Source organism: Bufo bufo, chromosome 1 (genome assembly GCF_905171765.1).
Source record: "Bufo bufo chromosome 1, aBufBuf1.1, whole genome shotgun sequence".
Taxonomy (NCBI): domain Eukaryota; kingdom Metazoa; phylum Chordata; class Amphibia; order Anura; family Bufonidae; genus Bufo; species Bufo bufo.
The window spans coordinates 65120412-65136120 of NC_053389.1; the positions used below are offsets into that span (position 1 = coordinate 65120412).

Sequence of the window (15709 nt, forward strand, 5' to 3'; positions counted from 1 at the left end):
GACTGCAGGTGGAACAGTTGGACCTCTAGAGATCATACATTTATCAACCCCTTTAAACATGTTGTCTTCAGGTTCACCATAATTTTTAGGCATTATTTCTTTACATTTTTTTGGGGTAGAATATACAGAAAATGAATACAGTAATACAACTGTCAAATATGCTCTCTCCATCAATTTCTCACAGTTGTCAGGATCTCTGCTTGCTGTCACTGAATTAAAAAAACCTGTCCTGGTTGTGTGATGGACAGCGAGGTGCGAGGCTCGTTAGGGTTACGTTATGTAAATCAAACTTCTGTCTAGTTTAAAGGCAAATCAGAGTAAAAGTAATAAAATAAAAAAAAACACAAAAAAATAAACTGTCCTTCATACTTCCCTCATGATCCACTCCTGATTTTGGCTTCAAAAGCTGCATCAAAACACCTGCATGTGTGGCCCTGCCCTAACGAGTCATACACTGGTATGTCCTTCCTATGACAACGGGCAAGTTTTTATCCACTACAAGTTCTTATGGAAGACTTCAAGCAGAAATGTTAAAAACCATAAAGAATTGATACAGAAAGAAATATCACACACAATGTTATATAAACCAGAATACCTCTTTTTAAAGGGCATCTGTCAGCAGTTTTGTACCTATGACACTAGCGGACCTGTTCCATGTGCACTTGGCAGCTGAAGGCATCTGTGTTGGTCCCATGTTCATATGTGCCCGCATTACTGAGAAAAATTATGTTTTAATATATGCAAATGAGCCTCTAGGAGCAACGGGGGCGTTACCATTACACCTAGAGGCTCTCCTCTCTGCACTTTGATTGACAGGACCGGGCAGTATAAATGTGATCACACCTGGTCCTGTCAATCAAAGTGCAGAGGACGCGGCAGTTGCTGAGAGAGCAGAGCCTCTAAGTGTAATGGTAACGCCCCGGTTGCTCATAGAGGCTCATTTTCATATATTAAAAAATCCTTTTTCTCAGCAACGCAGGTGCAAATTAACATGGGACCAACACAGATGTCTTCAGCTGCCAAGTGAACATGGAACAGGTCAGCCAGTGTCATAGGTACAAAACTGCTGACAGATGCCCTTTAAGCACTGACATTAGTAGTGAGATGAGGCTACTCTACACATATATTGGAATATATGTAAAATATGTTCTAATCCTGTTCTCCCATTAGTAACTGGAAAGTAGTGCAGAAGATGAAGATTCCCTGACTCTCATCAGCAGCTATGAACTAGAAATGAATAACATTTCCCAAATATATTTCCTAACCTCTCTTGTATCTAATGGAGCAATTCTATTGCCAGAATCCTATTCCAGATGTGAGATATTCCACTAGTGGCATAGGTCTCCTTCATTTAGGTAAATGCAGTATTGTATATACAGTCTGACATGTGCACCGGCCTGCCCATCACCAGAGTCTCTTCCATAATATGTAGATGGACTACATGATTTCACATTAACCAGTGCAATTAGCTTTCCCGGAAGTCGCCCCGCGGTGATAGAGGTAACAATCTGGAATCTGAAGTGTTAGGTGTCATTTTTCCTTTCGTTAGCACAGGAAGGGGAGGATGTCCTGCAGGTGGGACCCATCTGAGACTGAATGGGGAAAGGCCAGATGACCCGCTTGGCACACTGCGTAATAATCCTGCAGTACTCAGAAATGAACGCTACCGATAACTCTGAATCCACCCCCCCTCCTCCCATCTCCTGATTTGTCTTTTCGTGTTCTTGCGTGTGCTTAGGGGAGGATTCTTGAACTCCGTCTCAATCAGATTTTTTAGGCAAGCGACCCATCTTGGTCTGGATGTTCCTCAGCAGAAGGAAGACTATGGTAACTGCTAAGCAGGTCATCTGAGCCGTCCAGAACGCTGTGTCCCAACCATAATGTTTGGCAACTGTGCTGAAAGGTAATCCGGCGAGAAATCCTCCAACTGCCAAGAAAAACGGTTTCAGTGAAAAAAAAAAAATCAGCTTTTATCTCTGACAAGTATCATGCCTCATTCACACGTCAGTGTTCGATCAGTGATTTCAATCGGTGATTTTGAGCCAAAACCAGGTGCAGCTCTAAACACAGAACAGGTGCAGATCTTTCCCTTATACCTAAAGTTCGTGGAGGCTCCAATCCTGGTTTTGGCTCAAAATAACTGATGGAAATCACTGACAGAACACTGATGTGTGAGTGAGGAATCAGTCAATTCTAGCATTATGTACAAATGTCAGTCCTTCTTGCGGAGGTCTATGGAGCATAGCAATCCTTCTAGGGGACAATACCTCCATAGTGTGGAATGCCACAGAATATACTTCCTTCAAGTCCCAAGAGTAAATGGCACCGTATATATATAAGGCTAGAAGTCCTCCCGAGCCCTTGTCGTATTCGCGTGTTAAAACACAAATACCCAAGTCAATGAAAGTTTCTTTATATTAAAAATGTAAAATCATACAATCCACAGATTCCTTTTAGCATATTACATCTGTGACTCATTGACATAAAACATTTGTAACTTACTAAGCACTGCCCATATTACAATATGAAAAGTCCATATGTATCAGTCCCCACGGACAGGTTGAGCGTGAGCACACCAGATCCGCACCAGGAACTGTCCTTGTGGATTGGTAACTATGTCACTGCCAACAAAGGTTTTATGTCAATGAGAAATCTGTGGATTGTATGATTTCATCTTTTCAATATAAAGAAATTTGCGTCAACTTTACAAGTGAATGCAACAGAATATGAAAATGAATGACAGACGGTATAAATCCATGAGAAAAAAAACTAGTTATTAAGTGGACTTGAACGCATACCAACTTTTTCGCTTTGTAAGACGCATTTTTTCCCCCTCAAAAATGGGGGAACAGGGCAGTCAGTCTTATGCAGCGAATACTAGTCGGTAGGGATTTAAGCGATAGTTGGAGGTGAATGACGTGAACAGAGAGGAAATCCTGTCACCAAAATTTTTATCTGCCAGTTAACACCAGATAGTAACACATACCCTTTTCTTCTATTCTATTCTTATTTTCTGATTGCAGATTTATTTCTTCTATTTCCTGAACAGGATTATGGGGGCGGCCATCTTGCCTGAGCTGTTCTTAACAGCATTTACAAAGCATTAAGATAATTGCTTCACGGCAGCTGCATTGGCCATAGACACAATGGTCTGGAGGGGACCTCGGTGACTTCTATGGGAGAGTCTTCTGGGCATGCTCTGTGACCCGTGCAGAGGTCATTGTACAAGGAAAGAACAGATAAGCTTTGACAATCACCTATTGTGTGTGACTGGAGGATCCGGTCTTATCTGTACACAGAGGTGATAACTTCTCATTACAGGCAGGTTTAGAATAATAGATAACTGGGGTAAAGTGCGATTTTATCTTTTTTGTTTAAATATGTGGAATACAGGGAAAATTAAAAACAAAATCAATAATTATTTCAAAATGTTACTGCAAGAAAATTTAGACAAGCACATCCATAGTCCCAGGTTACACATCCATAGTCCCAGGTTACACATCCATAGTCCCAGGTTACACATCCATAGTCCCAGGTTACACATCCATAGTCCCAGGTTACACATCCATAGTCCCAGGTTACACATCCATAGTCCCAGGTTACACATCCATAGTCCCAGGTTACACATCCATAGTCCCAGGTTACACATCCATAGTCCCAGGTTACACATCCATAGTCCCAGGTTACACATCCATAGTCCCAGGTTACACATCCATAGTCCCAGGTTACACATCCATAGTCACAGGTTACACATCCATAAAGCCAACATGCAGACAGCAAACAAAAAACGTATGGCAGCACACCATTACACAGTTAAATCACCATACGGTCTCAAATAAACGGCACACTCCTAATATATTACTCAACCACAGAAAAGAGTGCAAAACACACCAATAATAGACGATTAAAATATAGTATTTATTAATATCAAATATTAAAAAGTGATATACACAGTACAACAATAATAACATGATTGGGGAAAAGAACACAGAACACCTCAGATAGCCGCTCTCCAATGTGTGAAAAAAATGCAACAATATAACGACCTATAAAGATGGCAGTGACAACCTCCGAATACAAGTATAACAACGGGGTCTATATAAAGTGCAATGGTATGCCATAAAGTGACCTATGCGTAGAATGAGCAGTAAAGTGACATACATATATGCTCATTACCTACAGATACAACATGGATGGCAACATACCAATTAGAAGAGAGACAATGAAAGGGGTGATAGCGCTCCTCAACGCGCGTTTCGCATATGACAGCGTCCTGAGGAGGAGTCACACATTGGAGAGCGGCTATCTGAGGTGTTCTGTGTTCTTTTCCCCACTCATTTTATTATTGTTGTACGGTGTATATCACTTTTTAATATTGGATATTAATAAATACTATATTTTAATTGTCTATTATTGGTGTGTTTTGCACTTATTTCTGTGGTTGAGTAAAACCATTACACATGCAAACAATAGAGCTAAGGATTAGGGGTTATTCTGGATTACAGCAGTACTATACATAAAAAAAGGAAGCTCTTTGCTCACATTTTTGATCAAACGTGTGTCGGGCCCATCTACTGGCATCAAGGTGGCTTCTGCAGATGGGAACCTAACACTAACTGAACTGTTTCTCCTGGGCCTAACCTAAGCCTACAATGTTCGGGGCGGTGTAGGAACCAGCTACATTTATACTCTGCTCAGAAGCCCTGGGCAGATGGGCGGGGAGTGTTTAATTTAAGGGAGGCAGCTACTCTCCATACAAACTGGATGGTGTGCTGCCATACCTTTTTGTTTGCTGTCTGCACGCTAGCTTTATGGATGTGCACCTGTGACTTTAGATGTGCCAGTCTAAATTTTCTTGCAGTTTGTATGGAGAGTAGCTGCCTCCTTTAGAGTAAACACTCCCCGCCCGTCTGCCCAGGGCTTCTGAGCAGAGTATAAATGTAGCTGGTTCCTACACCACCCTGAACATTGTAGGCTTAGGTTAGGCCCAGGAGAGGCAGTTCAGTTAGTGTTAGGTTCCCATCTGCAGAAGCCACCTTGATGCCGGTAGATGGGCCCGACACACGTTAGCAGGTTAGGTTCATATTCATCTAATGCAACGCTCCAGATGGCGACCAAAATGGTCGCCAATGTGCCTTAAAATTTGAAGATGGCGACAAGACTTTTAAGCCTTGTCGCCATTTGCGACAGGGCTGCTGCGCTGTAGCTGAATATTGCGGCGGGGCATGGGATCCAATAATTCCTTTCCCCACTGCCCCAGCGCAGGCGTTCACTCAGCAGCACAGGGGAGAAGGAAGCAGTTTCTCCCTCCCCCCTGTGCCGCCGCTGCCACCAATTAAAAGAGAGAGGGGAAGAGGAGGGGAGGGGAGGGGCTGTGGCCACTGTGCCACCAATGATTTTAACTCACCCATTAATTCAAATACGGGAGGCGGGTACTGATTGCAGAATCACATAGCCGGAACCCGACCTCTATGACAGGGTGCCGCGAGCCGCGGCAGTTAACCCCTCAGGTGCCGCACGTGAGGGGTTAACTGCCACGGATCTTAGCTACCTGTCAGAGGTCGGGTGCCTGTGTTTGAATTAATGGGCGAGTTAACATCAATGGTGGCACAGTGCCATGGCAGCCAGGACGCTACTGAAGCCTTGGCTGTCATGGTAAGCTCCCTGCTGCTGTGTGCAGAAAGCCCAGGGCAGCAGGGAGAGTGTGAGGTCCTATTCACCCTAATAGAGCTCTATTACGGTGAATAGGACAAGGGTTGTAGCCCTGAAGGGGGCTAATAGTTAGTAAATAAAAAGTAAAAAAAAAAAAAAAAAAAAAAAAAGAAGTTTAAAAAAACACGAACACCAAAATATTAAGTATAAATCGCCCCCTTTCCCAATTTCACTTATAAAATATATAAACAATAAACATATTACATATTGCCACGTCCAAAAAGTATAAACTATTAAAATATAAAAAAATATCTCCTATGCGGTGAACGTCGTAAAAGGAAAAAATAATAATAACTGTGTCACCTTGTCCCCCCCAAAAAATAGGATAGGGCTGTTCTATTATGGGCCGGACGTTCCATAAAATGCGGAATGGTGTTTTTTTTTTGCGTGGTATCGAATGGTATCGAGTATCGCAATACTTTTTTATGGTATCGAAACCGATTAAAAATGTTGGTATCGTGACACCCCTAATATGTAGTGCTGGCTCATTACTGTGACCTGCGTCTCATCTTCTCCAAGTCTTTTTTTATTTTTATTTTAATTACATATATTTTCAATTTGGCGACTAAAAATTTGTAGAAAAGACAAAAAAGTTAATAGTAGTTCACTGTGCCTTTAACAAAGGAGTGGTTTTGCAAAGCCCTGTTGGTCCACCAAACCAACACAATAGTATATGTAGAAAGTAAAAAATTGGGCTGAGCACTCAAATACTGGAATACTGCATGTATAGGGTCAAAAATTATTTATTCTCTGCAAAGCATACACAATAAAAACAAAATAAAACTGACATATATAGCAATTACGGACATAAATTCAGCATAAAATGGATCCAAATAAATGTGACGATATAATGCAATATAATCTCAGTTGATCCTCTCACATGAAGGGGTTAAATGCATGTAGTAGTAGAATCAGCAGGTTTGGTGTGTGAGGAAGGAGTATAGTGGAAATCCCGAAACGCATTTGGTTAGGACCTGCTGTATGTACGGATGAACAACAACATATTTGCCTTTATCCACCGTCTTCTTTGAAAAATCCAGATTGAAAGATATCCCTCTGGAACCCACAGACTCCCTGGTGTTGCCGGACACTGGCTGCATTACACACCTTGAGATCCCTGTAATACTCACCACAAACCTGGTCAATTGAGGATCATATGAACGGGCCCGTTCACAAAGGACATTTACAGCAATAGAAGCCGTCCGGAAAGGTAAAAGGCGTTTTAGGCAGTGCGGTATAGTGGGACGCCACACATACACCGCAAATCTTTCTGCCATATCGCCTATTTTATGATAGGTTATCTGTAAAACAATGACCGCTTCATTTGTTACCAATCTGTCTTGGAATAGAGTGGGTATATTCCTGCAGGTGGAGGAACACACCTGCCGATTAATCTATTAATGACACTGGCAAACTGAACTTGAGGTGTATACACACTCACCATTATAACCTGAGGTGGATACACACACCAAACCTGCTGATTCTACTACTACATGCATTTAACCCCTTCATGTGAGAGGATCAACTGAGATTATATTGCATTATATCGTCACATTTATTTGGATCCATTTTATGCTGAATTTATCTTATGTCCGTAATTGCTATATATGTCAGTTTTATTTTGTTTTTATTGTGTATGCTTTGCAGAGAATAAATAATTTATGACCCTATACATGCAGTATTCCAGTATTTGAGTGCTCAGCCCAATTTTTTACTTTATAAAAATTTTATTTGGCTCCTAAATTTTTCAGTTTAGGAGCCAATGGCTCCTGTTTATTTTTTTTAGTCTGGAGCTGTAATATGGTGGTTAAGATTTAAAATTTTATTTCATTCTGATCATAACAAGATTCCGGCGTTTCTTAAGTGTTGGGAGCCATGGTCCAGGTTTAGAGCCTCTACCTCGTTCCCTGTTTGGGTGGCTTCTGGGGTTCTCCCTGATTCCCCTCCATAAAAGTGCCTAGTTATTCACCAGCTATGCCTTATGATTACTCCCCTCTCCCCCCCTCCTCATGTGTGTAGTCTCGTCTTCCCCCTCTTTTGTCAGTATTTGTCTAGAATTATTGGCCTATATATTATTTATATGGGGCCTTTGATTCCGCTGTCTATTTGACAGCTGGTTGTTTGCAATGCAGATACAGATACATGCTTATACCATGTCCTTGATGCCATACTACTGTTTATGATTTCATGTTGCACTGTAACTATGTATGTGGTGTCTATACTGCAACTTATGATGTTTCCTTTATGACTATAAAAGATAATAAAATCTTATTGAACCATAACATTTTATTTCATAAGATGTGATCAGTAGAAATTCATACAGTAAATAAAAAAATAAATAAAAAAAAACTAAAAAAAAACTTACTTTACAAGTTACACTTACCGTTAGCTGACAGGGCCACAATCGCATGGGAGGTACCGCAGAAATTTGAAGGGGCACTTTCATTGGCAATAACTCCAAACAGAGCTATGGGACCATAAGAGCAAAAACCAAAGACAGCTCCAAGAATCAGGATCCACACCTAGCACAGTAAGAAATCAGATTAACAAGGCAATAAAAGAATGACAGCGTCATCATGGATGTGGCCAGCGACATATAAATCACAACCTATAGTTAACTCGAAGTAGTACATGAAAATGGCCCATAACAACTGTATTCTTTCCCTTTCTACTAGAGAAGCGTTTCCCAATCCAGTCGTCAAGAACCCCAGCGGTTCATGTACTGAAGATGTTACATGGGAAGGAGTGGAGTAGCTGTCAGCTGATTTGCCGACATCGATCACTCCTGAACCCCCTACTCACATGCATGCTCAACCACTCTTATTTTTCAGGGGCTGAGGCAGGGAGATTCTGCAGATTAGGGGAAAAACTGATAAATGCTGCCAAGTGCAGGATGCTCCTCTCAAAGCCAACTGCGAAGAGGGTCCTGCCCCTATCTGTGAGCTCTAATTAAAGGGCATCCATCAGCAGATTTGTCCCTATAAAACTGGCTGACCTGTTACATGTGCGCTTGGCAGCAGAAGGCATCTGTGTTGGTCCCATGTTCATATGCGCCAGCATTGATGAGAAAAAATTTGATTTTTGTACTTACCATAAAATCTGTTTCTCTTCCGTTCATTGGGGGACACAGGTTTGACCATGGCTATAGCTGCTGCCACTAGGAGGCAACACTAAACACAAAGGTGTGAGCTCCTCCCTCCAGCTATACCCTTCCTACAGGGACTAAGCTAAAACAGTTAGTGCAAAAGCAGTAGAAGCAAGAACACACAGGAAACCAAACGATGTACAAACCCAGAACCACGTAGGCCATAAGAGGCCCGTAAAAGAGAGAACGGGTGGGAGCTGTGTCCCCCCAATGAACGGAAGAGAAACAGATTTTATGGTAAGTACAAAAATCTTCTCATCCGTATCATTGGGGGACACAGGCTTGATCATGGGATGTTACAGAGCAGTTCCAAGGGTGGGCCATAAACAAAGAAACCTTCCGGTGAATTAGAGAACTGCTGTCTGTAAAACTCTACGCCCCAGAGAAGCGTCAGAGGACGCAAAGTTGTGTACTCTGTAAAACTTTGAAAAAGTGTGCAAAGACGACCAGGTAGTCGCCTTGCATATGGGCCGAAGCCCCATGATGCACTGCCCAAGAGGCCCCCACTGCCCGAGCAGAATGATCAGTAACCCAGAAGGGTGAGGCCCGATCACTGACGCGGCACGCTTCCACAATGGCCAAACAAATCCATCGGGAAATGGAAGCTTTGGAAGCAGCCAGCCCTCTGCTCTCGGCTCCTCTGGAATGACAAATAGCGAATCCATCTGTCGGAAAGAGGACGTCTGAGACAGATAGAGGCGAACGGCTCGTACCAAATCCAGTGTGTGATGTGACTGAACAGGGCAAACGACTACTTTATCCTGATGGACGATCAGGAAGGGCGATCGACAGGAAAGAGCTGCAAGTTCCAACACCCTACGGATGGAAGTGATCGCGACTAAAAAGACCACTTTGTAGTACAGGAAGCGAAGGGACACCTGTTGCAAAGGCTCAAACGGAGATGACTGAAGAGCGCTGAGCACCAGATTAAGGTCCGAAGGATTTAACGGAGGGCGGTAAGGGGGCACAGCGTGCGCCACCCCCTGCAGATAGGTCTGAATCTCAGACAGCAAAGCCAAGTTCCGCTGAAATAAAACGGAAAGAGCCAAAACTTGCCCTTTGAGGGAACTGAGAGCCAGTCCCAAGTCCATGCCCTACTGCAGGAAGGACAAGAGTCGCGGCAGCGAAAAACGAATGGGGGACAGCTGGTGGCGCTCGCACCAACTAAAGTAGGACTTCCAGGTCCGGTGATAGATCCGGGGGAACGAATCATGGTCTGGCACGAATCATGGTCTGGACAACAGCATCCGAGAAACCTCGAGCCCCTAGTACAGCGGCTTCAACAGCCATGCCGTTAAATGTAGAGACCTTAGATTCAGTGGAAGGGGACGACGCCAGTGTTCGTCGGCGAGAAGGGAGACTAGGGATGCGTGCCACACTCGGCGCGGCCAATCCGGGGCAGACCTTTGGACCTGATTTTCCAGAGAAAACGCAGAAGGAGGGGAAGAGGAGGGAACATGTAAGGAAACGTGAACTGACTCCACGGAATTATGAAAGCGTCGTACGCCAGGGCCAGGGGATCCTTGGACTGCACGACGAAGTTCTCGACCTTGTGGTTGAAGCGAGAGGTCATGAGATCCACGTCCGTCCGACCCTACAGCTCGCAGATCACTAGAAAAACCTGCGGGTGATTTGCCTATTTGCCGGGATCGAGACGCTCCCGGCTGAGGAAGTCGGCGTTGTGGACGCCGGGGATGTGAACTGCAGACAGCAAAGGGACATGGTTCTCTGCCCAGCTGAGAATCAGTGCTGTTTCTGCAATGGCTGCCGGGCTCCAAGTGCTGCCTTGGTGGTTGAGAAACGCCACCGCCGTGAAATTGATGGACTAAACCCGAACCAGACGTTTCCGTAGGTGGTCGATCCAATGAAGCAGAGAGAGAAGAATCGCCCACAGTTCCAGAATGTTGATGGGAAGAGAGCGTTCCTTGCGTGTCCATGTGCCCTGAACGAAGAGATTTCCTAATACTCCCCCTCAGCCCTGGAGGCTGGTGTCCGTTGTCAACACCGTCCAGCTGAGGGGGAAGGAAAGAGCGACCCGACATCAGCATCGGGGAAACCAACCACCACCTGAGGGCGGTTTGAACCGGGAGGCGTACAAGCCAATCCAGGGAGGTTGGGGATCGGTCCCACTGAAGAGTCCTGGTATGGAGCTGAACATAGGGCACTGCCTCGAAGGCAAAGACCGTATGACCCAGAACCCTCATGCAGAGATGAATGGGGAGAGGACGGGGCCGCAACAAGGGAAGAATCTGAAGCCGGAGAGTGGGTAGCTTCTCCGGGGACAAGGATACCTTGGCCTGAAGGGTGTCGAATAACATGCCCAGAATAGTCAGTCACTGAGAAGGATGGAGACATGACTTTGGTCGGTTCAGAACCCATCCGAATTGTTCCAGGGTGTCCATGACTGTCAGGCACAGGCTGTTCGTCATTTCCTGGAATGACGGACCTTTTTTTTAGGATATCGTCTAAGTATGGGATCGCTACTATTCCCCTGGCATGGAGAAGAATCATGACCGCCATAAGCGTCCTTGATGTCTATCGAGGCAAGCAACTCCCCCGGTTCCATGGACGCGATGACTGATCTCAAGGACTCCATCCAAGAGCGGCTTTGAGGTCCAAGATAGGAACCACAAAGATAGGAGTAAAACCCGCGAAAACAGTCTTGAGCAGGAAACAGGACGATCACTCCATGCCGCAGGAGGGGGAGCATGGCCTGAAAAAAGGAATGAGGAGCCGGGTGAGAGGTCAGAGGAGATGAGCAGAAAAAACGGGGTGGAGGAGGGGGGAGCTGAATTCCAGCTTGTAACCCTCTGAGATGACTTCTTTCACCCAGGCATCCGAGATGTGAGCCAGCCAAACATGATGAAACAGATGAAGGCGGCCGCCCACCCGTTTGGGGAGCGTTGAAAACCGCCCGTGATGCCGAGGAAGTCTTGGAGGCATAGGACTTGGAGCCCTATTGGCGGGGACGCCAGGAAGAGCGAGGTTTAACATAGAAACATAGAATGTGTCGGCAGATAAGAACCATTTGGCCCATCTAGTCTGCCCAATATATTGAATACTATGAATAGCCCTTGGCCTTATTTTATATGAAGGATGGCCTTATGCCTATCCCATGCATGCTTAAACTACTTAACTGTATTTGCAGCTACCACTTCTGCAGGAAGGCTATTCCATGCATGTTTGAACGAAGGCTTGCGCTTCTGATCTGGGGTAGCCTTATCGGCTGGCCGCTTAGGGCTGGAAAAGCTCCAAAAGGGGCGAAAAAGAGGCCTACGCTTTTTTGATCTGTTGAAGACTGTCCTGTTCTGTGGTAAATAAGTGCTCTTACCACCTGTAGTGTCAGAGATAATTTCGTCCATGCATTTTCCAAAAAGCCTGCTGCGGGCGAAAGGAAGGGCCGCCAAGGCTCGTTTTGAGGCATTATCTGCCATCCAGCAGGAGAGCCAAAGGTTACGGCGAATAGCCACCAAGAGAGCTGACGAGCGGGCCACAAGTCTGGCCGCGTCCAGAAAAGCTTCGCAAACATAAGAACTGGCCTGGGAAAGCTGCAGGACAATATCAGATAGTTCCTCCGAGTGGTCGCCAGCGTTGCCTGTCTGCTCACTCTTTGCTGACCCATATAGAGGCAAAAACCGGGCGCAGTGCTGTGCCCACTGCTTCAAAGGATGACTTTGCAAAAGCTTCCAATTTTTTATCCCTGTGGTCGGAAAACTAAAACCCATCCGCCATAGGCAAGGTAGTATGTTTTGCCAAGCGAGATACGGGAGGGTCCATAATAGGGGACGACGACCACTTCTTCGTCAAATCTTCCATAAAGGGATATAAGACATCTAAGTGTTTAGGCAAAGTAAAACGTCAGCGGAATTCCACTGCTTGGAAAGAGGAATCAAAATCCTGGTGGTTGGGGAAACATTTTGGCTAGCGACAGGAACGTCTGAAAGAAAAACTCGAGCCGGCTGATGAGGGTGCAGGGTCCTCAACCTGTAAGGTTTCTATAACCGCTGAAATGAGGTTGTCTACCATAGAGGACAGTTTTGAAGACTGGTCCTCAGAAGACACAAAGTCTGCATCTGAAAATGTTTCTTCAGAGCAAGCCTTCTCCAGGGAGGAAACATCCGAGTGAGACTCTCTGGGAGGCGGTGGTGAGACCAAAGAAGCTGGCAACGCAGATACCCTTCTGGTGGAGGGTGGTCTGGCCCATTTTGCAGGGCGACCACAATGGTAAGTGGCCACAGGATCCCCAGAGTCAGACTGGTCAGAGGGGTGTCTAAGCGGAACAAACACCCCAGAATTTCCACGATGGCTTTGTATGGGAGACGTCCTGTACCATCTTTGACAGGTAACGCACCCACTCCGGTTCTACCATGGGATGGGAAGGAGGGGCGACTGGGTCAGGGTCGGAGCCACTTGGGGATCTAACTGACCGCATGGAAATTCAGAGCGACAAGAAGCACAGGCAAAATGGCGCACAGAACTCGCCGCCTGCTTTGGGGCCTGGGCTCGGACATAGTAATTACCCTGTAGTGACAGGAAGAGAATGAGGGGAGAAGGCTCGACCCTGTAGAAAATGGAGGGGGGGGGGGGGGGTGGCTTGTCCAGAGCCTGGTGTCAGAGTCCTGCAATGTTCCTTCTGCAGTAGGAGTGGGCGGAGCGCAGAAAATGTTGGCATGGCAATCCCCCAGCCGGGAGGGGGACGCCTGCCGAAACTGAGGCCTCAGGGGAAGGTAAGCAGGCCTCCGTGGGGCACATTCCTATAGGAAAACCTGAGAAGGGGGAGGGAGGAGGAAGAGGGCCTTGGGGACTTAGATAATACTCATCAGTCTGGCATCTGGCTCCAGCAGGGTCACCAGCTTCGGTGTGCTGCCCCTTGGTTAGGGTTGCTACACCGGTAACAGACATGACTTAGCAGAGGCCGGACCTGGTGACCTGAAAGCTGGCAGGATACAGAGGCTTTGGGAACCGCTTCAGGACCCCCTGGACTCCCATCTCCTGGGTGGGAACACAGGCAGCGGAAGCAGCCTGCAGCCAAGCTAAAAGGAAGAAAGAAAAGAGAAAAAGATGAGCAGACCTGCAAAGCAGAGAAGGTCTGCCTCCTACGGACACCAAGCTAAAACTGTTTTAGCTTAGTCCCTGTAGGAAGGCTATAGCTAAAGGGAGGTGCTCACACTTTTGTGCTAAGTGTCCGCCTCCTAACGGCAGCAGCTATACCCATGGTCAAGCCTGTGTCCCCCAATCATACGGATAAGAAATTATGTTTGAATATATGCAAATCAGCCTCTAGGAGCAATGGGGGCGTTACCATTACACCTAGAGGCCCTGCGCTCTCTGCAACTGCCGCATCCTCTGCACTTTGACAGGAACAGGTGTGATAATATTTTCACTGCCTGGTCCTGTCAAAGTGCAGAGGGCACGGCAGATGCTGAGAGAGTGGAGCATAGAGGTGTAATGGTAACGCCCCTATTGCCCTTAGAGGCTCATTTGCATACATCAAAACTTTATTTTTCTCAGCAATGCGGGCACATATGAACATGGGACCAACACCGATGCCTTCTGCTGCCAAGTGCACATGTAACAGGTCAGCCGGTGTCATAGGTACAAATCTGCTGACAGATGCCGTTTAACAATATAGCGTGTCCACTGGTGATCATTTCTTACATTTACTGTATATGTTGCAATGTATGTATGATTGTATGTTCACTCCCTCCAGTCATATACTTTTCTACTTTAAATGGGGGTATGTGTTGCTGGCAAAAATTGTATTTCTGTATAAAAGGTGTGATCAATGAAACATGAGCAAACTATTTGTGGTTTGATAAATGGACGCGTTTACAGAAGGAAATGATCAGGAATGAACATTTGGGCAATAATCACTCCTCCATCTAAGGCTACTTTCACACTAGCGTTTTTGCTGGATCTGGTCGGGTTCAGCAAAAAAACGCTTCCGTTACTGATAATACAACCATCTGCATCCGTTATGAACGGATCCGGTTGTATTATCTTCAACATAGCCAAGACGGATCAGTCATGAACTCCATTGAAAATCAATGGGGGACGGATCCATTTTCTATTGTGGCAGAGAAAACTGATCCGTCCCCGTTGACTTGCATTGGGGGTCATGCCGGATCCGTCTTGCTCCACATCCCAGAACGGAAAGCAAACTACAACATGTTGCGGTTTGCTCTCCGGTATGGGAACACAACAAAACAGAATGAAATTAATTTTGGAGCACTCCGTTCTGCTCAGTTTTGTCCCCATTGACAATGAATGGGGACAAAACTGACGTGTTTTTTGCCAGTATTGAGCCCCTATGGCGGATCTCAATACCGGAAAACTAAAACGATAGTGTGAAAGTAGCCCAAGAGGACCTTGACTGTATATCAGCTGATAAAGCATGTTGCACTGCAGCACGCTGGATCTGTCCTGTCAGTGTATTACAAGCTCATACCTGGTGTAGATTTCAGCTCCTGGTGCATGGACAGCCAAAAGAGGAGTCAATTAAGAGGACTTTGCCATATATTAGCCCATGGAAATAGGCTCTAAGGTTGGGCAGTAAAGTTTCTGATGACAGCGATGACAAAACTTACATAAATAAAAGAAATTGTCCGTGACAACCTGGTCTAAAAAAATACCACATGATCTAGCCTGTCAGATGAATGTTGTAAATAACAAAAAATAAAAACGGTGCCAAAACAGCTATTTCTTGTTACCTTGCCTCACAAAAAGTGTAATATAGAGCAACCAAAAATCATATGTACCCTAAACTAGTACCAACAAAACTGCCACCCTATCCCATAGTTTCTAAAATGGGGTCACTAGGGGTGCATCAGGGGGGCTTCAAATGGGACATGG

The 15709-nt window shown here is 45.5% G+C and overlaps 1 protein-coding gene across 4 annotated transcripts in view; it reads right to left on the reverse strand.

The window, feature by feature from the left end:
* Window positions 1–974: 974 nt before the first annotated feature.
* The window catches only part of SLC37A4 (solute carrier family 37 member 4), a 63207-nt gene continuing 48472 nt past the window's right edge, over window positions 975–15709 (reverse strand). For 2 of the 4 annotated variants that reach the window (XM_040425395.1, XM_040425402.1), the window contains exons 9-10: window positions 8096–8234; window positions 1761–1927 (exon numbers count right to left, since the gene is read on the reverse strand). In XM_040425395.1, the coding sequence (XP_040281329.1) occupies window positions 1761–1927; window positions 8096–8234 (306 nt within the window). Of the gene's footprint in view, window positions 1928–8095; window positions 8235–15709 lie in introns of all 4 variants that reach the window. The other 2 variants (XM_040425410.1, XM_040425420.1) reach the window with 2 other exon arrangements.